The sequence below is a fragment of the Nannobrachium achirus genome, assembly GCF_963921795.1.
Source record: "Nannobrachium achirus genome assembly, chromosome: 13".
In the NCBI taxonomy this organism is placed as follows: Eukaryota; Metazoa; Chordata; class Actinopteri; order Myctophiformes; family Myctophidae; genus Nannobrachium; species Nannobrachium achirus.
In genome coordinates, this window is record NC_137833.1 from 42,969,784 (window position 1) to 42,994,262 (window position 24,479).

The 24,479-nt window shown below is 40.9% G+C and overlaps 2 protein-coding genes across 2 annotated transcripts in view; one reads left to right on the plus strand and one right to left on the minus strand.

The window, feature by feature from the left end:
* Positions 1-4,273: 4,273 nt before the first annotated feature.
* Positions 4,274-16,570, minus strand: LOC308296641 (inhibitor of nuclear factor kappa-B kinase subunit alpha-like). The gene is made up of 22 exons (XM_080739969.1): positions 16,291-16,570; positions 15,557-15,686; positions 14,445-14,539; positions 14,192-14,309; positions 12,930-12,999; positions 12,439-12,527; positions 12,165-12,254; positions 11,951-12,075; positions 11,750-11,857; positions 11,355-11,490; positions 11,069-11,269; positions 10,610-10,712; positions 10,399-10,522; positions 8,869-9,020; positions 8,702-8,763; positions 8,192-8,301; positions 7,952-8,001; positions 7,048-7,156; positions 6,772-6,919; positions 5,733-5,773; positions 5,546-5,645; positions 4,274-4,965 (listed from the first exon to the last, which is right to left on the minus strand). The coding sequence occupies exons 2-22, from the start codon at positions 15,659-15,661 to the stop codon at positions 4,906-4,908; spliced, it is 2,196 nt and encodes a 731-aa protein (XP_080596095.1). The 5' UTR covers positions 15,662-15,686; positions 16,291-16,570; the 3' UTR covers positions 4,274-4,905.
* A 7,701-nt stretch (positions 16,571-24,271) lies between these two features.
* LOC308297120 (urokinase-type plasminogen activator-like) overlaps positions 24,272-24,479 on the plus strand; it is a 5,523-nt gene continuing 5,315 nt past the window's right edge. Inside the window, exon 1 of the mRNA XM_080740534.1 lies at positions 24,272-24,416. The gene's annotated coding sequence lies outside the window, so the exon portion shown is untranslated. The remainder of the gene's footprint in view (positions 24,417-24,479) is intronic.

The following is a 24,479-nucleotide window of genomic DNA, read 5'->3' on the forward strand; positions in this document are numbered from 1 at the left end:
AGAGAGAGAGAGAGAGAGGGAAGAGAAGCAGAGAGATAACTACCAAACAAACAACACAACTAAACTAGCAGTTACCTACCACCAACCAGCAGCAATGCAGCAGCAGAGGTCCTCTGTCCTAAAGACCCAGGAGGAGAAGAAACCATCATGCCTGTCCTTCTTCCGCTCGCTGTTTAAGAGGAGGAGACACCGCCGACCCCTCCATCCAAAGGGAGAGGAGGAGGCAGCGCGGCCTCTCCAGACCGCCATTGCTGGGGCGGGTAATCGGGAGGGGAGCAGCGGAGCAGCAGCGGCTTATGATGACACCATGTCATCAGCCGTTATCGTTAAGGACAACGCCTTCAACACCACCCAGACGGAGGATTTGTCACCAGGGTTTTTGAGTTTTGTTGTCCGTAGCTTTCGGGGGCTGAGTACAAAGAAGAAGATTCGGTGTATTCTGAACATTGTCACTCCCTTTCTGGGGCTTCTGGGGCTTCTGGGGCTTCAGGGGTTATTGATTTATGCTTTTGTGTTTGCAATTGATGTGTCATTGATGATTTTGTTGAACGACTCTGACTGTAACCTCGCATCACCAGGCTTTCCGCTGGGGGAAAGTGAGGTATATTGGATGGTTGCCATTGCCAATGGTTACTAACGACACCAAGGACCAACATGCGCAAGTAGTTAGCGCATGCGCAAGTACGGGTTAAAACCTGGTTAAAACTGTTTCCGGTCGTTGTTTCCGGCCAAAGTGTAGTCCGTTTTGGACTACAGAAAAACGTAGGAGCTCTTCCGCTCCCGACCGGATCAAAAGCCCGAAATTGGAAGCCAGCCCAGGCTACTCTGACTGTAGCCTTATTTAACTGGAACTATAGTTGAACTGACTCGGTAAGGTAAGGTTGTGTAAGTAGTATTTGTATTTTGCTTGTGTTTGACATGGCGTTGAGATAATTGTAGCATTGACTGTTATTGACACTTTTGTTTGGAATTGGCACTGTATTGATAGTTGTGTTTAAGGATTGCTATTTTGCTTTTTTGTTTAAGTTGGCTGTTTCACTTATGAGCATTGACTGTTTTTGACACTTAATGTATATGTATATATATATTCTTTCCCTTTCTTTGATGTACCTTGATCTTTACTGTACTGTTATTTTTTTATTCTTTTCATTCTCTGTAACTTTGTTAATACCCTTATACAGTGTGCTTTATAATAATAAAGGTATGTATGTATCTTGTTTCAAAACCAAAAATGACTTTGTTATGCCTTCTTATTTACTAAATATAGTATACTGTATACTATAGTATACTGTTTCTAAATATGCTAGTGGGTCCAGACAGAGCCCAAAAATGTTGAGAAGCTCTGATCTACTTTTTCAATATTTTTATAGATGTTATAACAGCAACACAAAGTAAATAAAAAGACAGAATCAACAACAAGCCAGCATCCAACTGTTTCAGCATTTATAATAGGAAAGAAGTTGTAATGTCTACTCCCACACTGTACTCATCACTCCCATACAGATTAACTTTTTTCATTCATCTTTTAAATACGGTATCTTTCAATCATCAAGTGTTCCTTTTAATACATATAACCTCTCCAGTGGTTATATATATATATATATATATATATATATATATATATATATATATATATATATGGACATATGTTTTTCATCAGAACAAAAATATATCTATACCTTACTTCAGTGGTTCTCAACCTGTCAGATCTTCCAGGCTTAACTTCTTGGATTAAAAACATCAAGTTATGATACAACTGTATCACCAGTCTACCACAAGTGAGGAGTGCATGGTATGATTTGAAGGTTTCAGCATAATGATCTACTTGTGTATTGGGTTTTATTTCAGACAGAGGCAATTTATATCTGATCTCTGGTAACCTTGAGGTCCTTGACCTGTTCTGCATTGCATTTTCCAGTTTTTGCTGCATCACTCTCTGTATTCATAACATTGCTAAATTAAATTTCTGTTCTAATAGAAAACAGGTACAGCCATAATACTTGCTGTAAGACACATGTACAACAAAGAAAGCAGACAGACAGGCAAAGCATGATCAGGCAAGTTCATAGACAGCAACAATTCTGAAGGTGCTTCATGTCAAGGAAGGACACAAATTAATGTGTTTGGCCACAAACCCTCATCTGAAAATATTTTGTGCCGGGGAACCCATACAGATAAATGTTAAAAAATTTAAAAATCAACAAGCAAAAAGGTTGCACACCAATGTTGCTGAGGTTTGTCATAATCGCTATAATCGTTTCCATGTGAAAGAAAATTCAAAAAATAGTGGAAATAGCAGATCTACAAGCTCACAACAACGCATCGCAATGTGAGCTTGTAGATCTGCTATTTTATTCCACTATCAATGTTTTCTGTGTTGGCCTATTAGTTTTCAAATCAGTCATTTCTTATCATATCTGCCATGTGCAACTTCTTGTCATATCTGCCATGTGCAACTTCAAAGCCTATAAGCCAAACAGAAATGTAATTGTCAGCGACAAAAACACAATTAAATCGTTAATCGCAATTATTTGAGTGACAATCATCATGTAAACCATAGTAACCATAGTGAGGGAAGCAGCCAGCCAATCACTGAACTGTCCAGTCCCCCTGATCTATGGGTTCCTTGTTTATAGGAGACAATAATGTTATAGAATACAATTTACATTAAAACCTAGTTTTCAGATCAACTCCTCCAGTTTGCTTTTAGAACTATTTATGTTTGTATTTTAAATGTGATGATATGACTTGTGACCCTTCCATGATCTTTCTCTTCAAATCTTGGCAGAAGTTGATGATCAGTTTGTGCATTCATGGCATCCTCTCCGGTTTCATAGTGAATTCCGCCATCTTTTGGCAAAATAAACCAACTACATACAGTCATACTATGGTTTCACCAGTCTTATGCTGTACACAACTTTTACCTCAGACTTTGAAATAGACTCATACCTAAAATAATAATTTGTTTGTGTTGATTTTATGAACAGCAGAAACCCATTGTGCAGTAGTTGTAAATTAACCCATATGGTATTGTGTCAGTTCATCTCAGACAATGTCTAAGGTTTGGATATATGGACCTGTCACCCACCACGGACTAGCCTCCCCTTTCTAGGAACTGGTCCACTGGACTGGACCCTAGTTAACCTCAAAGAAGTTAATGATAAAAATGAATAGGTTGACAGTGACACTCACATCATATAAGTGTCTGAGTGTCTGTCTGAGTGAGTGTCTGTCACAGCGTTTCTCCTCAGTGGCTGGAGCAATTGATCTGAAATCGCATCACCTGACATAACTGTGAAGCCCGTTTGTCACTTTCACAAATCATATGCTGTATATTGGCATTTTTATGGTGTATCTATATCTATTTAGCCTACAGTACCTTTTGTGACCACACATGTTAAGGGAGGGGCGCTGTTGTTCAGGCCATGCACAATCACACACAAACCCACACACACACACACACACACACACACACACACACACACACACACACGGGGGGGGGGGGGGGGGGGGTTCTGGCCCTGTTACAGATGTTGTCCAAAAATCATGCAGATCGGTACATAGTATCTCTGTAGCCATTAAACTAAACGGGTATTTCTTACATTGATGCTCCTACATATTATCATGCAAGCACCAGTTAAAGTTACTTTCCATCCCTCATATACTGTGTGCACAGTGCACACCCCATAACCCACACACTGCACATCATTTCGGAGCTCATATCTTTGAACGGGTAAGGACTAGTTTGTAAAATGTTGTAAATGTCTCTTACTTGCTCAAGAAGCATATTCTCAATACTCCAATGTTGACATTGGCATATGACACTTATGACAGTCTTCTTGTTAAACGACTTCTTTCTCTATTCTATTCCCTCATTAATCTTGAAAGTGCAAAACGTTGGGAGCTTGTACAAAATCATTTCATCCACCCTTGTACACAAATACAAGCCTGAGTCAAATCCAGCAACCTTGGAACAGTCACCACTAGGCACCAGGTATTCCTACACGTAACATAACCTCAGTAAAACTATACCTAAATTTAACCTTATTCCTAATCTTAACCTCAGTAAAATGATGCCTGACCTAAACTTATTTCTAACCTTAACCTCAGTAAAACAAATACCAGACTACAAGAACTGCTGGGGCGGCCTGCGGAATGGTGAATAAATCGGGGCGAGTGTGTATTGGGGTTAACCTTCCTGTTATCTTTTACACCTGTACACTTGTGATGAGACAATAAAGTTGTATAAAAAAGTACCATATTTATTTTCAAAAGAATCTTTAATCTCTTAAAGTAGGCCATACCAGCCCAGCCCTGATGAAAAAGGATATATATATATTTCTTTTGTATTTCCAGACATCAGAGGGCTAACGATTATTGATGTTTTAAACAAAACAAATGGCATATATTATGGCATACGTTTATAAAATGAATAGCCTAACACACTTCATGCTTGGCTTGTCAGCAGCTTATCTTGTTCCTTTCACCAATAACAATAAATAAATATTTTTTGTTAGAGTGAAACATATTTTAAAGTTAGAACTATATACAGGTACGTCTAAAATTAACAGTGTCCCATAGAGCAGTAATATATGAAACAGACAACAGTATTGTGTACTGCTAGCCCCCAGCAGTGGTCCTCCACGATTGAGCAGAACTCTCATCGCCAACTGCAGCCTACTTTCCCGGAACACTCGACCAGCCGGTGCAGAGGTATTTGAGGGGACGACCGCTCCGACTTCGCTGGCTCTGACCCGGGGCGACTGTGATTTGGGGCGACTGTTCTTGTATTCAGCCGACATCATGTGGAATCACAAAGCTGTCAGCTAGTGTATTTCTGATAAGGCACATGCTAATATTGCTGGTTTATTATATTCTTCACGCGTTGAGCCCTCTGGTCAGTCTCTAAAGCTTCTGTGAATCGGCTTGTACTGATCCATACTGAATCCAGCTCCAGTCTTCATCCTTGATTATAAACAAAGAGATTTTTAGAATCTAGTAATAGTATTTAAGAAAGCACATTTGTTTTATTTAAATTTAAATGTTACCAATTCAATTTCCTGTTCTATAAAAGACAGCAGCCAAGACAGTATGCACTAAAGCTAGCCGCACACTTCAAAAGAAAAAAAAAAAAAGGGGGAAAAAAAGCCTTTTTCTCTGCAGATGAGATAGTTTTCTGCTTGATGCAGCTCTACTTTAAGTGCTGAGTGTAACACCCCACCCACTGTACACAGTACTAGAGTGGTTGATTTTTCAAGTCTTTGTTTTCTGATCAGTCACCCCACCCACTGTACACAGTGCTAGAGTGGTGATTTTTCAAGTCTTTGTTTTCTGACCAGTCACAAATGATGTTCGCATTGCATTGGTGTCATCTGCTGTGATGTTCAGCTGGTTAAAAAATCTTGGAGGTGCAAGAAGTGTCAAAGAGAACTCTGCCAGGGGAATGCATTTGTTTTTCTCCACAATTACGTCATTTTGTTCTTATGACCTCGCCAAACTTTGATTCTGCAAGAAGTATGCTGACTCACTCTCACCCATATCATACCATGACATTGTGTTCCATCTCTTGCGTAGTGTCCTGCAGCAGAGACGTTAGCTGATTCAGATAATGTTGATTCTCCCCCAGTAAGTATTGAACCGACTCTCTGAAAGATCAATAAACTGGTTATTCAGAACATATTCCACATGATGAAACAGGCTTGTGCCGGTTAGCGGAGTGTGGTTCTTCTTACCTCTGTGGGAGAGATGACTGTGAAGGAGAACCTTTCTGGGCCTAAAGACACACCCACAGACAACATATATATACATGTATATATGTCAAAAATAAACAATATCCCCTGTTTTCAACCTGAAAATCTAACATGCATTCTGTGTCGAGTGTTGGCTCTCAAATGGAGCAGGGAAATATCTGCCAGCTTACATAGGTTAATAATGCATTAAACGCATTATTTTGTACAGGATTCGAGTTAAAAACGTAAGTTGCCCTTTGAAGGTAACAATGAAGGACCACAATAGAAAGGAGTCTGTGTTATGTTATCCTAGAGTATGTATAAACCAGTAAGACTCCCTAATCGGGAGATAAGCGACCATCAGGTCGCATACATACACAAACTTTAGAAGGCAATGGTAGCCAATCAGGCGGAAATATGGGAAATGGAACGGATCCATGATGACTTTAGAGATATTGTGTATAGCTTTGCGTGATTTTAGGGCAAAATCTGTAGGAGCAGTGTCCAAAAATGTGTTTTGCAAGAATCAGCCTCATGGTGGCGCTAGACGAGGGCCATGTGAGAAATGAGGGGTTTGGCATGGATAGGGACAACGGCGGCGGAGATATGAGTAGTAGCAAAAGTGTGAAGTGACGTGTGACGGACAGACTGACAGCCGGTGGAGGTTTTGATAGTAACTGCGACCTGACGGTCGCAATTATATACACTGGTTAAATATGTGTAAAGACTTTTGTACATGTATTTTTATCTTACAGTTGACATTTTCTACAGAAATGCCCCTTGGATTAGCTAGTTCCTGAAAAGCCATTGACAGTTATGTACATTTTAGTACCATTCATAATATATACCAGGGGTCTTCAACAGGGGATCTGGGGCCCCTGAGGGGTACACAGAGTTACTACAGGGGGGTTTCCAAATCTTCGTATGATTGGCACTTTTTTTTTTAAACTAGCATCCCTATTCTGAGTGGAACAATAGCCAAAAATAGCAGATCTACAAGCACACATTAAAAAAGTTCAAGACCGCTGATTTACACACTTACACAGGCAATCTTGAGCAGGTACCAGATCTCTCTTTGTCTTTTCATCTGCATTTGCATCACTGATGCCTCAGTAGCTTTTATGTTCTCCACTGCTCTCTCCAATTTTGGGAACAAATTGACAATACGTCTTTTACACACCAGGATCGTACTATAAAAGGAAGAGAGGGGTAGAAAATAAATTAGTACTGCACTGTGTGTGTGTGTGTGTGTGTGTGTGTGTGTGTGTGTGTGTGTGTGTGTGTGTGTGTGTGTGTGTGCGTGCGTGCGTGTGTGTACCTTAGGTGAGTGTACAAGTCTTTTAACACTCTGTCCTGGTTCTGAACAGTTTGCAGTATCGCCTTCACCATCTCTGAGCTGTCACTGTAGCCATGTGGAGGGTCAGGACCTGCATCAAAAATAATAATAATACGATTTCTATAAAGAGCACGTATCAAAGTAGCCCCATTTACAACCTCTCCCTCTAATATATATAGCTCAGAGATGAGTTTCCACAGCCTAGTCTAGTGTGCTGAATGGGGGCGTTGAATACTGGCCACGATGCACAGGATTCCTTTTCCCCACATCGTGTCCAAAAAGTAAAAGTCTGCCCCCCTGCTCTCAGATGTTTTACATTTTAGGGCTCAAGAAAATCTAAGCGAAGGGTTGAAACAAGCGTTTAAATTGGCTTTTTAGTCAGCCTGTGCCTAGTCTGGTAGGATTCAACTCAAAACATGGGCTGCAGATTGTTGTAGTGTTGTTGTTTGGTTTCTATTCTGAAAGTTTTGAAGGTTTGCACAGAGCTCTATATCCGGTATGGGCCAGCTCAGATTATGAGCTGGGACAACTTCCTGGCCAGGGATATCATCGTTTTGGCCCAGAAGTTCTTCTGGCCCCCCTGGTGGCAGAAAAAAACTTCTGGGAACTCAGATTAGCCTGTGCCATGTTTTCCCAAATGCAATCTTATGGGGGTTGACTGGCCAGAGGCTGACTAAATAAGCGATTTAAATGCTTGTTTCAACCCGTTGCTTAGATTTTCTTGGCCTTGACTTGACTATATAGCAGAGGGAGAGGTTTTGATTGGAGCTATTATCAAAGTAATGTTACAAATGAGTTGCATAAAACAGATCTTATACATGAAAGTCATACTTTGATGCATATAAAGTGTAAACCATATTCCAGTCAAAATGGACTGTATACTAACTTTTGCATTTAGCTTTCAGTTGCTTGTAGAGTTCAATGGCCTTTTCCTCCCTGAAAAGCCAAATAGAGAAACCATCTACAGTTTATAATGTAAATACCCAGAACATCATTACGACATTGACGAGTTTCGCACGACAACCATTTGTTCTTACGTCATACTGGGGAGGTAACCCCAGCCCGTCAATGACATAAGATCAAGACGGCTACCACGGGAAGTAAATAAGGCCAAATAGACACTGACAGCTGTTCCATGATATCTGCTTGCCGCCTGGCAAATGGACTTCTCTGCAGCTCCACAATCCCAGAATGCAGAGACACTATCTCTTCCTCCAGATACCCCACTTCTGCTACCTACCAAAATAAATGTTTAACAAAATAAATATAAAACATTCACTTTCATTTGCAGTAGGGTTAGAACAGTTAATCAAATGAATGTATTTAATAATATACATACAGTACAGTTATGTAGTGTAATGTCATTTAGATAGCATGTACTGTAACAGATTCATCGTTTACCTGGTATGCTATATTTTCAAAGTGAAGATTATTTCTCTCTCTCTCTATATATATATTATGCTAGTAAGTTCTTATTTTAACAGGGATCCTATTGTAGTTTCTTGAGACTACACACTGTCTTTCTGCATCCTATGTGAGAGGCATGTGATTACCTTGCTTAAGTTGATTTGGCTAAGAGTGTCTGCTAAATGCCTAAAATGTAATTGTAAAGTAACTGTTCTGCAGAGCACCATACCTGCATAAACCCAACAGCCTTCTCTTTATTCTCTTGCCAGGTCTTCAGCATTTTCTCTGATGCTACGGACAACAGATGTTTGTTACAGTTACACCTACTGACCGAGCTGACAGTGCGTACAGTATTTTCAGTAAGGAATTTTGACAGAGCGGGGAAGGTCTACTCACAGATGCCCGTATGTCTCTGTTCTGTGTACTGCTCCAGGTCGTAATCAATGCTGCTCTTAAAGAAAGACAATCTGGCTTTGAGCTGCTGCGACTGGGAGAACAGCAGGTTCTTGTAACGCGTTAAGTTGGTGTTGTAACGCAGCAGACTCAGCCTACACGTGCACAAACAAAAAGACATCCATGCAAACGGAATGAGGGAAACATTTCAGATATGCTGGACAGAGTACATTATTTGGCAGGATGTGTGCATGGGTGCTGTATGTTTAGAAGCCCGGGCAGACTTTAATATCTATACTTTGGCGTGATACTAAAGTTTGGATGTTGGTGACACAATTTCTAATGCACAATTTCTAAAAACAATTAGCAGCATGAATGTGAATACATGAAAATGCATGTTGTCAATGCATAAAGCCAGCAAAAATGAAAACATGAAGGAAATCTGTGTATTTACTCCTCTAAAACCTCTACATATAGATTCTTTAATTTAAGTGTCCTGCACCACAAGATGCCCAGCCCGCACGGGCTTACAAGACACTCACAAAATGTACATACACCAAGATACTACAACTTTGCTTCTCATTCTCAAACACTACTGTATCTGCTGCACCACATCAGCTCTGGGAAAAGATAGGATAACAGTGATTGAGTTATGTATATATATATATATAATATATATTCTTTTTTCTTTCATAATTTTTATCCCACAATTTTGTAACCCATTTTTTCACCCAGTGCCAATTGCCTATGTAATCCTGGGCTCTGCTCTCCCTCTGCCAACCTGGGGAGGCAACGGACTGACCTCATGCTTCCTTCTATGCATGAGGAGTCCAAGTTGCTTCTTTTCACCTGACAGTGGAGATTTCCCTGGTTTGGACGTAGCGCGTGGAAGGAACACGTTATTCCAACCAGTTCCTTTCCCCTCCATCAGGCGCCCCGGCTGGCCAGGGGGAGGCATTATTGAGACCAGGATTACGTGCATGTTTTTGTGAGGGTATCAACCCTAGGAGACACGGGGAGAACATGCAAACTCCACACAGAAAGGCCCTATCGCCAACCCCACCTAGGGTTATAATATATATTCTTAATAATATGTATGTATAATATGTTGCTCTGGCAATATACTGCACATGGTGCAGCACCTAAAGTTGCCTGTACTCACAATTTGTTTTATTGATTGTGTATATCGTCACTGTTGGGCAGAAACCTTGTATCTCCAAGTTTCAAGTTTGTAGGTTTTTTCACCAAGTAAAGCCCTGCTTCATCATACAAGTCTGTTGCACAAAAGTAGTGAAAACAGACGATCTACAAGCACACCGCGAGGCGTTGTGTGCTTGTAGATCTGCTATTTTCACTAGTTTTGTTCATTTTTAAAATGATATATACAAAACGAACGGTCTTGGACATACAAGGTTTCCACCCGACAACGATGATATGAACTTGTGTCTTGTGCTGCCTGCCTCTAGACTTTAGTATCACATCAGATTATAGATACTGAACTCTGTCTGCACTCTGTGCCACATGTGTACCTACATTGCTGCCCTCTGTCCCTGGTACAGACGTATGTAATCTTCTTTTAGTCCACAGATGTAGCTCACTGCTTCTCCCCATACTTTTCTTAATGTAGCCAGTGGTAACTGAGTCTTGGTCTCCCTAACTGAGATACCACATACAGCACATGTTTTTCATGATAGAATGCAGCATTAGAGAGACAACATGGTCACAGCAGAGTAAAACGTTCTACCTATAAAGTTGACGTTGTCTGGCAGAGGTCTGGCAGTCAGCGGTCCAGAGTATTTGGTAAGGCTCTTATCAAACAGGTAAACGATGGAGCTGTCCCAGCCTCGCTGGGGAAACACACACACAAAAAAAAAAACCATTCTAAATAATTTGTCGATCATTTTGTCAAAGAAGAGTGCTTGTTGGTGGGGTGAGTCTGTTTAACATGAGAGTTGGTCTATGTATTTGCGTGTTTGTCTGTATGTTTAATTTGTCATTTTAGAGGCATTAAAAAGTCATTCAATTGTCACTTAAGAAATGTGCATATACCCTCTATGCACTTAAACTTCATGTTAGTTTGTTTAACGTTGAGTGAGAAAACAATGTTACACATTAAGTTAATCATCTGGGGACCCCCCAAAATAATTTGGGGACCCCCTGGGGGTCCCGACCCACAGGTTGAGAACCCCTGAGTGAGGATTACCAGTCCATCAGGGAGGCATTGGGCAGGTGCCTGGCGGGGGTCGAGCGAGATCCCAGCCTCCAATAACAGTTCCTGGCTAAGCGGGGGGATGTGTGTGTGAGTGTGCGTTTCCAGACGCTGCTGCAGAGAGTGTAAACTCTCCTCATGGTCCAGAACCAGGGAGTGCAACTGAGCAGACGTCATGTCCAACACATGGATCACCTGAAAAGAATCAAGAGAGAATTAAATACATCTAGCATGCAGTCTCCTGAGGAAGCACCAGAAACCATTAAAAGCAACCAACAACCTTCATGTTGAGAATATTCTGCAGAGCACTGTAGCAGCTGGGTTGGTTGGAGTCAGCGTCCAGCCCACCACCACGTGTTGCTGGGTCCCACAGCAAAAGCATCTGTAGAAGTGACTCCAATGGCTCCAACACAGGCCTACGTGGATGGCGTGCACACACACACGCACGCACGCACACACACACACACACACACACACACACACACACACACACACACACACACACACACACACACACACACACACACACACACACACACACACACACACACACACACACACACACACACACACACACACACACACACACACACACACACACACACGTTACAATTGTTGATGCTGTTGCACAACATTTGTTCAGGTAGAAGGGTCCCCAGGTGATTGTGCCTGTACCTGCTGAGATTGTTGGGGTAAGGAACAGTAGAGTAGAATCTGACTTCTCCATTCATGTCTTCTACTGCCATGATGTCTTTGGGACCTTTGTTCTTGACTTTAGTTGTCCTGCAAAATCAGATATAAATATCTTTAAAGTATCATTACTCCACACCATTTAAATATAAGAATGTAAAAGAGAATACATGTGTGTAGACATACCATTGTACAGGTTGCATGTGGTGTAGAAAGGGACGAAAGCCACAGGTACATTCAAAAATCATGGTCCCAAAGCTCCAGTAGTCCACAGTCACAGTGTAGGGTTTACTCTCAAACATTTCAGGGGCCTGGGACACAAAGACAGTAGTCCGTTCTTTATTCATACTTGTTCTTTTTTCTTAATGGCTTGAAATTGCTACACTGCTAAAACACTTACCAGATACTGTAGAGTTCCAACAAAGGACGTGCAAAGACTACCCTGGTCAAGGTCTTTCGCATAACCCAGATCTATGATTTTATGTACCAACTAGAAAGCAAAAGTACAGAATGTTATGGTAAGTACAGACGCAAGAAGATGGGAATAGACAGATAAGAAGACTATGTGTAACCACCTGGACTTGAACCCATGCATGGGAAACCAAACAATACCAATCATCCAAGACCCAGGGCTCTGCTACATACTGTAAGTATACGAGAGAAAATGAACTCACCTTCCCGTCTATCTCTTGTAATACTATGTTCTCTGGCTTCAGGTCCCTGTGGATTATCTTATTTTCATGGAGATACTGGACACCAGAACCTGAGCATGTGATCAAAAATGTATATGTCCCACAAAGAATACACATCCAGTATATTGGTGAGGAGCAAGTTACAACTATAAGAAGAGTAAATGTTTCACTCTCTTTGATCTGATTCTTTGACCTAGACTAGAAGGACACATGTGCTCATCTACACCCTACTGCACGACCAACTAGCAGAGACAGGGGTGAGACACACTTGTGTGGGGAAAATTGTGAATTGCCAATTGGCATAATTATTCAATTTGAAGAAAGGGGGAAAAGATACAAAGAGAACTTCATATGGAGCTGGAGTGTGCAACACATTTTCTCTCTCCAGAATGTCACATCCAATTGCTTTCCAAGTCAAAACATCACAACACTGAATTTCTGTCATAGTATAAAGACTGATAGAAAAACCTTACCAATGTCACGGAGCAGGGAGAGCACTTCACTCTCCTTTAACCCACAGCAGTTTTCTGGCTTATTCAGGACCTAAATGGGGAAAAGCAAAAGACAGTTAGTTTATGTGGGAAACTAAATTCATGTAGCATGATTAAACCCGTCTCTACAGTTGTTACTCTAAACGCAAGGCTGGACAGAGTAAAACAATAAATGCACTGAAATGTTTTTGTTGATTTGCACTCATCAGAACTATTAGTTCTGCCAGGCTATTCCGCCATGAACAGGACCTGGGTAACACATTTCCACTCTGTACTTGTGTGGAATGACAATAAAACTCCTTGAACCTTGAATTTACAGTAGTAAATATTAGTAAATAATCAACTGCCTCAAATGATTGCTTATTGAAACTCCTCCATAACCTCTACAACTGTGCTTCCCGTTCTCAAATGTTTTCATGAAAGTTTGGAGAAAGATGGCTATGGACACTATAGGCAGAAAGGAGTGCTACTTTATTAGTAATATGTGGACCTGAGCCAAGGTAGATTTAATTGTGTGTACATATGACAGAAATGTGTTGAAAAGTCCACCAAATCATCTTTATACTGGTCAGCTATAAGACAAGCTGATTTAAACAGCTCTTCATTGGATTTCAGCATCCTTCTGGTTCTTGTGGGCATAACAAGCTCTCTTTGTGACCTTTTGCAAGCCACGAAACCGACATGTGACTTCTGCAATGGCAAAGTCTATAGTTGAGTCAATTCTTTGAAGTGCTCCTTGGCATTCAGTAGCGGTTCATTCTAACCCTAACCAAGAAAGGGAATTCCCCAGGAACGTTTTGAACTATGAATAAATGTGTTCAGTGTATGTTGGTTAAGCCTTGCCGAGCCATGTGGCCCATAGGGCAGGAGCCTATCTCCTGTTTTGTACTAGCGTGCGGCGGCTTGATGAACAAGTACATCCCCTGGACATGATGCGCTAGTATGTAGCAAAGACTTACTCCCAATCCAACCCTTGATACTGAATACCAAGCAGAGAGGCATTAGGTCCCATTTGTATAGTCTTTGACACGACTCGGCCGGTGGAATCAAACCCCAACCTCCCAATCGAACACTTTAACCACAAGGCCACTGAGCTGGTGATATCATAAAGTGCCACCTAATTCTTTTTTGTACTTAATGCAAGGTCTGTGTTGATTTGCTGTGAGGCAGGGCCTGTATTTCTGCCCCCTTCTCAGAGGCGGTATATTTTATTTATGGGCCTGGTTTTTAGCTCTCATCGTCACCTTGCGTAGGTCTCCTCTGGAGCAGTATTCCATGGCCAGAAGAGGAAGGTCATTTAGAGCAATGGAACTCATCTCTCCTGGAACCTCTCTGGCTTGAACTACATTCACATGGCTCAACCTGTCATGAAGACAAGTTCAAAATGCACTGATGGGTCAACAGGAGTCAAGGTGTTTACTGTTTAGTTATTCAAGTTACTGTAAAAGGCATTAGTTATGTTGGCGTGACATTTAGCCCATGGCCACCTGCACTCACTTCTTCATGATCTGTATCTCTCTGCTCCAGCGATCTTTGTTCTTACAGTTCAGCTCCAGGCGGCACAATTTCACCGCAATCTTCTCTGCCGTCTCCTGTACCAAACGTACATACAAACAAACAAACAAACAAACAAACAATTAAGTATTAAGTAAGTAACAACACCTGAAGCTGTCCCAGGACCATGAGTGTTGTGTAGTGCAGGGTTTACCAAAGTGGGTGCCGTGGCACCCTTGGGTGCCGTGATGCCAGTCCAGGGGTGCCGCAGAATAATTTGATAATATTTGCAATTCATCAATAACACTTCACTATGCTTAGTAAAACAGACCTGATTTGTACTGTACTTGATGGGTTATTTTTCCATGTACAGGCAACTCTCTTCACCAAAAATAGCCGATCTACAAGCTCACAACGCGTCACAACTGTGAGCTTGGATTGTGGATGCTGGGGTTCAAGTGGTTAAAGGACAACTTTGGTTTCATATTTTAGATTGTAATTAGAGAAAAGAAAAAGTGAGTGTTAAAATGTTTTCATTTGCTTCGTTCTATTGTTTTATCGCGTTTACCGTGCTAAAATGTGGGGCATGCGTACACATGGGGGCATGCTAAATATGTCTTTTTAGACACAATAAGCCAGCAGTTTCTTTATTGCTATTTATTTTACAGTAACACTTCTAGCCCCCATAAGTCACATCCAACCATGAAAGGCTGCTTTGTACCTTGGGAATGGGCTTATTCTGTGTAAAATGACATATTTAGCCACTTGTACGCATGCTCCCAACCACTGAAATAAGAATCTCTAAAACAATAGAAAGAAGTAAATGACATTATTTTTTATGTTCTTTAATTACATTCTAAAATATGAACCTTTGTTGTAAAAAACTAAAGTTGTCCTTTAAACGTCGAGTATAAAGTTATTTTCAGTCAGTTCTGATGGAAACGGATATTTCTCCATGACACAGCCTACCGTATCTCAGGTGGAAAGATGTGCATATTTACGTCATGTAATATGATCATGTAAGATTCTAAAAATGAACAGTGTAATTCAGGAGTTCCGTGGAGGAAAACGTTATTTACAGGGATGCCCTGAGTGTGGGTGGAGCCATAACTTACAAGGTGTTGATACAGGTAGACATGGCCAAACCCCCCTGTCCCCAAGCGCTCCTTCATCTCCCATGAGCCACACAGCTGGTTCTGTCTGAGGGGAACCCTCTCCATAGTGTCACTGTGACTGTCACCTCACCTGTGAACACAGTGCTTCAATGACATCATGATGGCTTTATGGTACACAATAACAAACATCGGATTACGCACATAATCTCAAGAGTCTATAGACACAGTGTGACAGACGGTGACACCGAGCCCTAGAAGAATGTCTGTGGTATTACATATATTTCATGGAATTCCATGGAATTAATGTAATATGATACATTACTGACTGTCAGTGTTGGAAAGTAGCAAAGTACATTTACATACTGTACTTAAGTACAGTTTTGAGGTGCTTTTACGTTACTGGAGTATTTCCAATTACAGGTCCTTTTACTTCTACTCCACTAAATCTCAGAGACAAATATTGTACTTTTACTCTTATTTGAAAACATTAGTTAGTTACTTTGTAGAAATTTACTTTTGGTACTTTAAGTATATTTTGTTGCCAATACTTTTGTACTTTTACTCAAGTACATTTATAATTTTACTATTTCTACATTGCAGACAGTATTGATACATTTGAGTCCTTTTCCACCACTGCCAACTGTAATATATTAATATCACAGTAAGTAAGTAGCTATACTCTAGGCCGGGTTACCATTGCCAATCCAGAAACATAATTTCTTCCAGAAACTCACCTGGGCCAGTCAACAAAATGACAGTTCTTCTTGAACGACAATGTTGTTATTTGTCAGAGATTGTGCATGTTGTGCGCTGTTGTTGTTGTGCGACGTTCTGTCGCACAGTTCGACGAAGTGAACTATTAACGAAAAGATCCCCTTCTAGCTTCCCCAGTCCATCAGCGGTGTGTGTTGGTTTCCTATGCGAACTGCTAATGAAGTATTCAGTCAATAAATCAATCAAATGGTAATGATCAGTGATCTCAAGAACACAACTCAAGTGAAAGTATAAACTGAACTGCACTCTGAACTGACAGTCACACACCTCCTAGGCGCATGCGCCTACACACCACTGATCTGCATAGCATGGGTCGACTGACTCTGCAGTGCACAAGAACAGGAAGAACCATCTCACATGTTGTGAAGGTTAGCGACTTTGCTGCCTACGCTTAAAGTGGCAATATACGACTGTATTTGGGGATTTCCCCTCCAGCAACCCACGTCCAACAGGGAAAAATGTTAAATCAACTACATGTTTTAAGTAGTCTTCATTTGTTGTTTGAATAATTGAAGACTTTTGAAGTTTGCTTAGGTAGGCTACAGTACAGTTCGGTTCACTGATGCAAGGCAAAGGATAAAGACCACAAGAAAGCTTTTGGGCTTGTTTAAATTGGGGTCCCTTTTTATAACTCGAGTCATCATACTCATACTGATAGACAAATAAAACACACAGTACAATGCAAAAATAAATAAATACAATTCTAAGGACCACAAGAAAGCTTTTTGGCTTTAGATTCAAGATTCAAGAAGGTTTGTCACTGCTCAATCCTGGTCTCTTCAGCTCTTTAATAAACAGAAAATAAAAGGTTCAGTCGGGTCGCCAGTTTCATCCAGAGTCAGACAGGAGAGAGAACCTATGATAAAGTCCTCCATGAAGTTGCCACCCCATATGATGAAATCTTGAAAATTGTGTCATCCTTTAATGCTGGATTTGTGTTGAATTGTGCTGTAAATGTTATAATTTGTGAGATATAGGCTATATTATGTGATATTATGAGAATAAATTAACAACAGGAATATGTATCTGCTGCAGATGCATCTGATGAACCATAGGAGTCGCTGTGGTCCTGGTGGTAAGACAGTTTGGACAGGGTTCCTTCTCCATTCGTGGTAAGAGTTAATCTATATGGTTCTCTTCCAGATCCAGATGTCATTCATGTAATTTTGGTCAAATAGTAGACCAATAGCCTGGCAAGCCAGCCTGATAATGCATTCACTCACTCATTACTGGGGAGGAACCGAGTGAGTGCACATTATCAGACTGGCTTGCCAATAGAGTATAATGGGCTCGCCAGGCCAATAGACCAAAGCATCCTGTATCAGTCATCCTGATATAGGCCTATATTGGAACTTTAATTTCCATCCCTGCACCTTTTGATTGGATCATGATGTGCAATGTAAATGCCAACTACTAACTATGTAGAGTATACATGTGCCTGCTGCAATGTGATCAACATCACCAATGGCCAAGCAAAGATTAACTTGATATTATGCTTTTGGCCTCAAGGACAAGCTGCATGAAGCACAGATGATTAAGTGGTGCTTATAGTTTACAGTTAATTTACTGTTCAATCAACGTTGCCAGATTTCCTAAATAATTTCATGTAAGTATTGTGCTCTTTTGATATTTAAATAAATAAAATTCTCACTGACTGATGGGCCTCTGAGCTCTCTTCCTCAGCTTTTTAGAGATTCCACCCCTGAATGTATGGGCCTAACATGCAATGGGATGTTTGGGACGCAAACAACTATGTTTGCACAAGTGTTGTGAGGATAGCATGTTATTTAGACAGATGCTCGGTTTGATGTTCACTTGGTATAGTTTCATTGAAACTCATTGCTCTCTTTGTACTCTCCTTGTGGGGCTATGTCTACCTTGCTGCCAGTGCTTTTGTTGTAAACTAGAGTTCATGCTTTCTCTGCTTGCTGTTCTTGCACTTGTTAGTGAATGTGGATTAGAGCATCTGCTAAATAAACTGTCATTTGTAACTCTACATTTAGGTCATTCTGCACAAGAAGACAGAGGGAACTGAATGTGAAAGTTGAATGTGCATGTTCATGTGTCATGTGTAAGTGAGCCTCTGTACAGTATAGGCTATGTATGTGAATTCAGCCTAAAACTGTTCCACAGGTAATTATCATTTAATTTATAATTACATGGCATAATGAGTAAAACACTCATGAAATAGACATTGATTTGGCCTGTAAAATTGCTTTCGAGTATCAAGATAGCTATGACGCCATTGGTTTCAAAGGCAAACCATGCAGAACCCATGCCAGTATTGGTATCTTGATACAAAATAGAATTCTTGTTATACAATTACAATTGCTTTCAGGGGCAATTATTGTCCTTGAAAGCAATTGTTCATATTAATCGCACGAAACCAATTTGACTCTAAACCAATTTGTAAACTAGAGTTCATGCTTTCTCTGCTTATGCTGTTCTTGCACTTATAAGTGAATGTGGATAAAAGCATCTGCTATCAAGATAGATCTGTCAGATATGTCATATTCCATCCTGATAGGCTAAAATTGGCTTCCGTTTTAACAAAATGTACGCAGTATCCGCTTACCGTCAAACAATTTTGCCCAAGTAACCTCACCCAAATTGGTACACCTTATCTCTGTAATCATAATCATTTAATCAAGATGTAGCATTCGATTTTTTTGGATTCCATTCCAGTTGACTAAGATTGGCTTTCAAAATTTGCAGAAAAAGAAGAAGAAATCTTCTCACTTTCCATAGGCCCCAGCCACATGTACCAGATTACGTTCTCTCATTTTTTGCTACTACTCCTACAGATTTCTTCATCTGAGGGGGGTCTGTATGTTAAAATGTTCAGATCCCATCCCAAATGGCTATATTTTTCAGGCCTTGATTGGCAACCCGACCTGGTGGAGACCTCTGCTCCGAAAGGCACACTTTTTAAATGTTGTATTTACTATTTATTCCACCTGTGTACATTTTCAATTGTGTTAATTTCAGAATGAAATAACATTAAAAAAGTATTTTGTATTTTAAAATACAGAAAATAGACCTGAAAGTATTTTGGTACAAATTGTATAAAGTTTTTTCCATCCCGGCCAAATACAAATGACAAAATACAAAAAAGTATTTCAAATACGTATTTCAAATACTGCATCTCTGGGTATAGTTTCATTGAGGCACTACATTGTTCTCTTTGTACTCTCCTTGTGGGGCTATGTCTACCTTTCTGCTTTTGTTGTAAACTAGAGTTCATGCTTTCTCTGCTTATGCTGTTCTTGCACTTCTAAGTGAATAGACATTGATTTGCCCTGTAAAATTGCTTTCGAGTATCAAGATAGCTATGACGCCATTGGTTTCAAAGGCAAACCATGCAGAACCCATGCCAGTATTGGTATCTTGATACAAAATAGAATTCTTGTTATACAATTACAATTGCTTTCATGGGCAATTATTGTCCTTGAAAACAATTTTTCATATAAATCGCACGAAACCAATTTTACACTAAAACATTTTGTAAACTAGAGTTCATGCTTTCTCTGCTTATGCTGTTCTTGCACTTATAAGTGAATGTGGATAAAAGCATCTGCTATCAAGATAGATCTGTCAGATATGTCATATTCCATCCTGATAACAAAATGTACGCAGTATCCACTTATCGAGTATCAAGATAGCTATGATGCCATTGGTTTCAAAGGCAAACCATGCAGAACCCATGCCAGCTTTGCTATCTTGATACAAAACAGAATTCTTGTTATTACAACCAGTAAGACTCCCTAAATCGGGAGATAAGAGACCGTCAGGTCGCATGTAAAAATCGGCCTGATGGTGGCGCTAAATGGGACAGATCCATGTTGATGACATGACTGTAGACATACTGTGTACCGCTTTGTGTGATTTTACACCAAAATCTGTAAGAGCAGTGTCCAAAAAATGTGTTTTAAAAAATCAGCCTGATGATGGTGGTCCTAAATGTGACAGATCGATGTTGATCATCATGACATGACTGTAGACATACTGTGTACCGATTTGCATGATTTTAGGGCAAAATTTGTACTGGCCCTCGGTTTCAAAGGCAAACCACCGCAGAACCCATGCCAGCATTGGTATCTTGATACAAAATAGAATTCTTGTTATTACAATTGCATAGAAGACAGTAGAAACTGAATGTAAACGTGAATGTGTTGTGTGTAAGTGGGTAGGTATAGGTAGTTATCATTTAATTTCTATTCACATGGGTAAATAATGGGCACATAGTGATTAAAACAGTACGTCAATACAGCTCTGATGCTGGAGGCTTGCTATTTTGTTTCAACATCTTCAAATAGAATATTGTAACGACCCTGCTACAATGTAACATTTAGCAGACTGAGTGAGGCAGCTCGCTCCCTACTGGGACGCGAACCCCGGTCCCCCACTCCGCAGATAAGGCAAGCAACCCGCAATGCCAAGAAGGCTAGCCCGCTTGGTGGAGCGAGTTACGGCCTGATCTCTTGCAGGGTCGTTACACTACCCCCTCCTCACAGAAGCGCGCCCCGCACTTCACGCTTCACTGCCCACGGCCGAGTCCCTCACGTCCCTCACGCGAGGGCACGCTCCACGGGTTCGCCCACTGACACCAATGTAACGTTTAGCGGACTGAGTGAGGCAGCTCGCTCCCTACTGGGACGCGAACCCCAGCCCCCCTCAGCAGACAAGACAAGCAACCCGCAATGCCAAGAAGGCTAGCCCGTTTAGCGGAGCGGGTTGCTTCCCTGTCTGCTGAGTGGGGGGCTGGGATTCGCGTCCCAGTAGGGAGTGAGCTGCCTCACTCAGTCCGCTAAACGTTACAATATGAATCATAACATCCTTCCTCATTGTTTTCCACAGCCACACTGATGTCAACATTTCCAACAAAGCCCCACTGCATGTCTCTACAGACATTCAAGTAATGGTTTTAATCATGAGTGTAATTAGCAACATATTTAGAACTTGATTTATTTTGTGTGCATGAGTGTGTGTGTCTGTGTGAGAGCATGAGTGTGTGTGTCTGTGTGAGAGGATGAGTGTGAGCAGTGTGCATGTTGTGTACGTGCAAGTGTGTGTGGAGTGTCTTGCATTGCCCTTCATTGTGGTATATTTTATGAAATACCAGATATTTTGTCATATTCCTCCGTCACTCATCTACCATAGAATTCTGGGTAATGCTTTTCAGAAGATGCAAGTGATGTCATTTTGTAGTCTGACCAAACCTTTCGTCGGAAAGGTCCGGTGGTTGGAGACTGTATGGACAAAGGTAGAGTTAAGGCATAAGAGCTGGTACTTAAGACAATCAAAATAGAGCCCTTTAAATATCTAAACCTAACCTCAAAACCACACCTGGGAATCTGGGCTCTAACAGAGGTGAGGGGGTCAGTTATTATGACCTCAGAGACCCTCACACAGTATCCAAGGCAGATCGGACCCACTCCAGGGACACTCCAGTTTGGACGAGGAGGTCGTTCAAGTCCGGCCATTCCGCTGAAACTCCAAAGCCCGGGGAGCGAGCTCTGAGACTCCCTGGCTAACAGGACCTTGTGTCTCCTTTAGATCAACATAGTAGGTGCATGTCTCATGAAGGGAAAACACACGTATGGGTTTTGTGGCTATTCTCGTATTCTGAAATCAGGGCATGTGTCGTTTTTTGAGAGGTACCATCGATTTCCTCCGCTCCTTCTCGGAAGCGGTGTCTCTGATGCTTTTGGGGAGTGCATTCCAGAGGGACGAGGGCGGCCACAGAGAAGGCCCTGTCGTCCCAGGTTCTGCTATATGTGTGTGTGTGTGTGTGTGTGTGTGTGTGTGTGTGTGTGTGTGTGTGTGTGCGCGCGTGTGCGTGCGTGCGTGCGTGCGTTCGTGCGTGTGTACTGTTACTGACACAGTGTCTTGCATTATTCATTGTGGTACATGTGGTATGAAATACCAGATAAACAGACATACAGTCATGTTCCTCCGTATATATGGTTACTATCTAAAATTATATTGAAGGTACGTGTCAGGACCACAGGAGTAGAGATATGTGTGATGATACTGTTGGAATCTCATCACTTTAAGCTTTCAGATTGTTTTAGTTGTGTTAAGCAATGTAATGAAGTGTTGCTTTACTCTGCTGCTCAACAACCAATTTAGAGTGACTTAATGTTGCGCTACTTCCATACTCTATAGACCAGACCTGGGCATTGTGCGGCCCGGGGGCCGTATGCGGCCCTTTGGTTCACTCTGACTGGCCGTTGTAGGGTTAATGGAAAATTAGAAAATAAAAACATTTCATAATTTTACCTCATGCATGGACTAAAGCTGCATTTCTTTTATTTTTAAGTTTTTTATTCACGTACATGTACGCAATGCGTACATCAGCACGTGTGTGTGATCATGGATGTTGTCTCAATAACAAGCAGGTGGTCAGACTGGTCACAAGTCAAGACGACATAAAAAATGGCTAAAGTGGCTAAAAAAAGAAAAGTCGGTGCCGAATGCCGGGTTTTCAACAAAAATTGGACTGCTAAGTATTTATTTACTGAAGTCGGAGGTAAAACTGTGTGCCTAGTTTGCGGGGAGCACTGCCTTTTGGCCCGGCCTTCCACAATATTTTCTGTTGTTCATGTGGCCCCATGGAAAAAATAATTGCCCACCCCTGCTATAGACTCTATGCAACAGGGGTGTCCAAACCTTTTTCAAAGGGATCACATTAGAAAATATTAAACCACCCAAGGGCCAACTCTATCTCCTGACATGTTTCGGTCAGACCATAACAATGTCACATAGCTTACATATGCATTGCATTTAAAGGATTTTATTTAACTATCATCATCAATATTTAATATCAATGGTCCTAAGGTATTTGCTCTGAACAAAAAACAAATAACTCGTCCTTATTTCACATTACCAAATGTAACCAGACTTGCAAGGTAAAAAATACAATAAAGAATGAGACAACAGGGAAAAATACCCTTTGTTTAGCGGTTTTCAAAATGTGCTTTTCATAGAAACAAAGGTTTTATGGTCATGATTCACTGCCATCCTGGATGGCTTAGTTCTAGGCTTAACATAATTGTTATAAATATTTTTGTGAAAGTCTATGAGGAAAATTAACGGTATATTTTTTAGTGGGACCATTAAACCACGCCCACTGCGATGCTCACATACATACATACATACATACATACATACATATACATACTGTACATTGCTAATGGAAACCTCAACACATTGCTGCGGCCGGGGACCTGTTGTTTCACAGGTGGCATCTCTGCCTACCCATTCAGCTACTCTGATTGTATCATTTTGAAAATGAAACTAAAAAATGTCCAATATTCCCAAAGATGTGTCATAAGATAACATCATAACACGAAATGAGAGTATATTATTTATATTTATATTAGTCATGTCGTTTTTTTTTTCTCTCTCTCTCTCTCTCTCTCTCTCTCTCTCTCTCTCTCTCTCTCTCTCTCTCTCTCTCTCTTTCAAATTCGAGGTATTTGTAAGGCGAAAGAGTGAGAGAGCAATTAACTAAACAAAACTTCTTCTATTCATTAGTTTTGGTGAATGTCCCCACCAGAATAGGGATGCTGGGGTTCAAATGGTTAGTATTAAAAATAAAAGATTTTGACCCCCTGTTGTAACTCCTATAGGATTCCATAGGGGCCCCGGACCCCACTGTTGAAGACCCCTGAATAGGGTATGAGTGCATAGTTTCTATCAAACTTTCCATTGAGTGCATAATTTCTATCAAACTTTCCATTGACTAATTACAACCACCAACTGTGGGGGGGTTGTATATTAGAGGATATGACATATCCTGTGGTTTAGTATCTGAAGATTTGGTGAATAATCTATCACGATCTATCATGATTTGTCTTAAACCCCTCCTCCCACCAACACCTTTTATAGGAGCACCAACAGAGGACAGCCAAACAGAGAATCACAGCTACAAAGACAGAGTTCTTTATTGCTTTTGAGGGACCTAATTCCCAATTATTTAAGGTGATTACACAGACGTATCTTGTTCTAGAGTTTAATAGAAGCATATACTGTAAGAGTTTACTCTAAAGAACCACAAAGAAGAGGTCTGGGTGATAACAAGGTAAGCAGATTGCAGTGCTATGGGATTCAGTTGCATGCTTAGTGGTGATTGGTGAAACCGTTT

Excerpts from the sequence above, each read along its gene's own strand:
- LOC308296641 (XM_080739969.1), bottom strand. The coding sequence starts at position 15,661 with ATGGAGAGGGTTCCCCTCAGACAGAACCAGCTGTGTGGCTCATGGGAG. Across the intron at positions 14,310-14,444 it reads GAGATACAGATCATGAAGAA|GTTGAGCCATGTGAATGTAG; the intron begins GTGAGTGCAGGT and ends TCTTCATGACAG. Across the intron at positions 5,774-6,771 it reads ACCTGCTCAAGATTGCCTGT|GCCCAGAAAGGTTCTCCTTC; the intron begins GTAAGTGTGTAA and ends GTGTGTCTTTAG.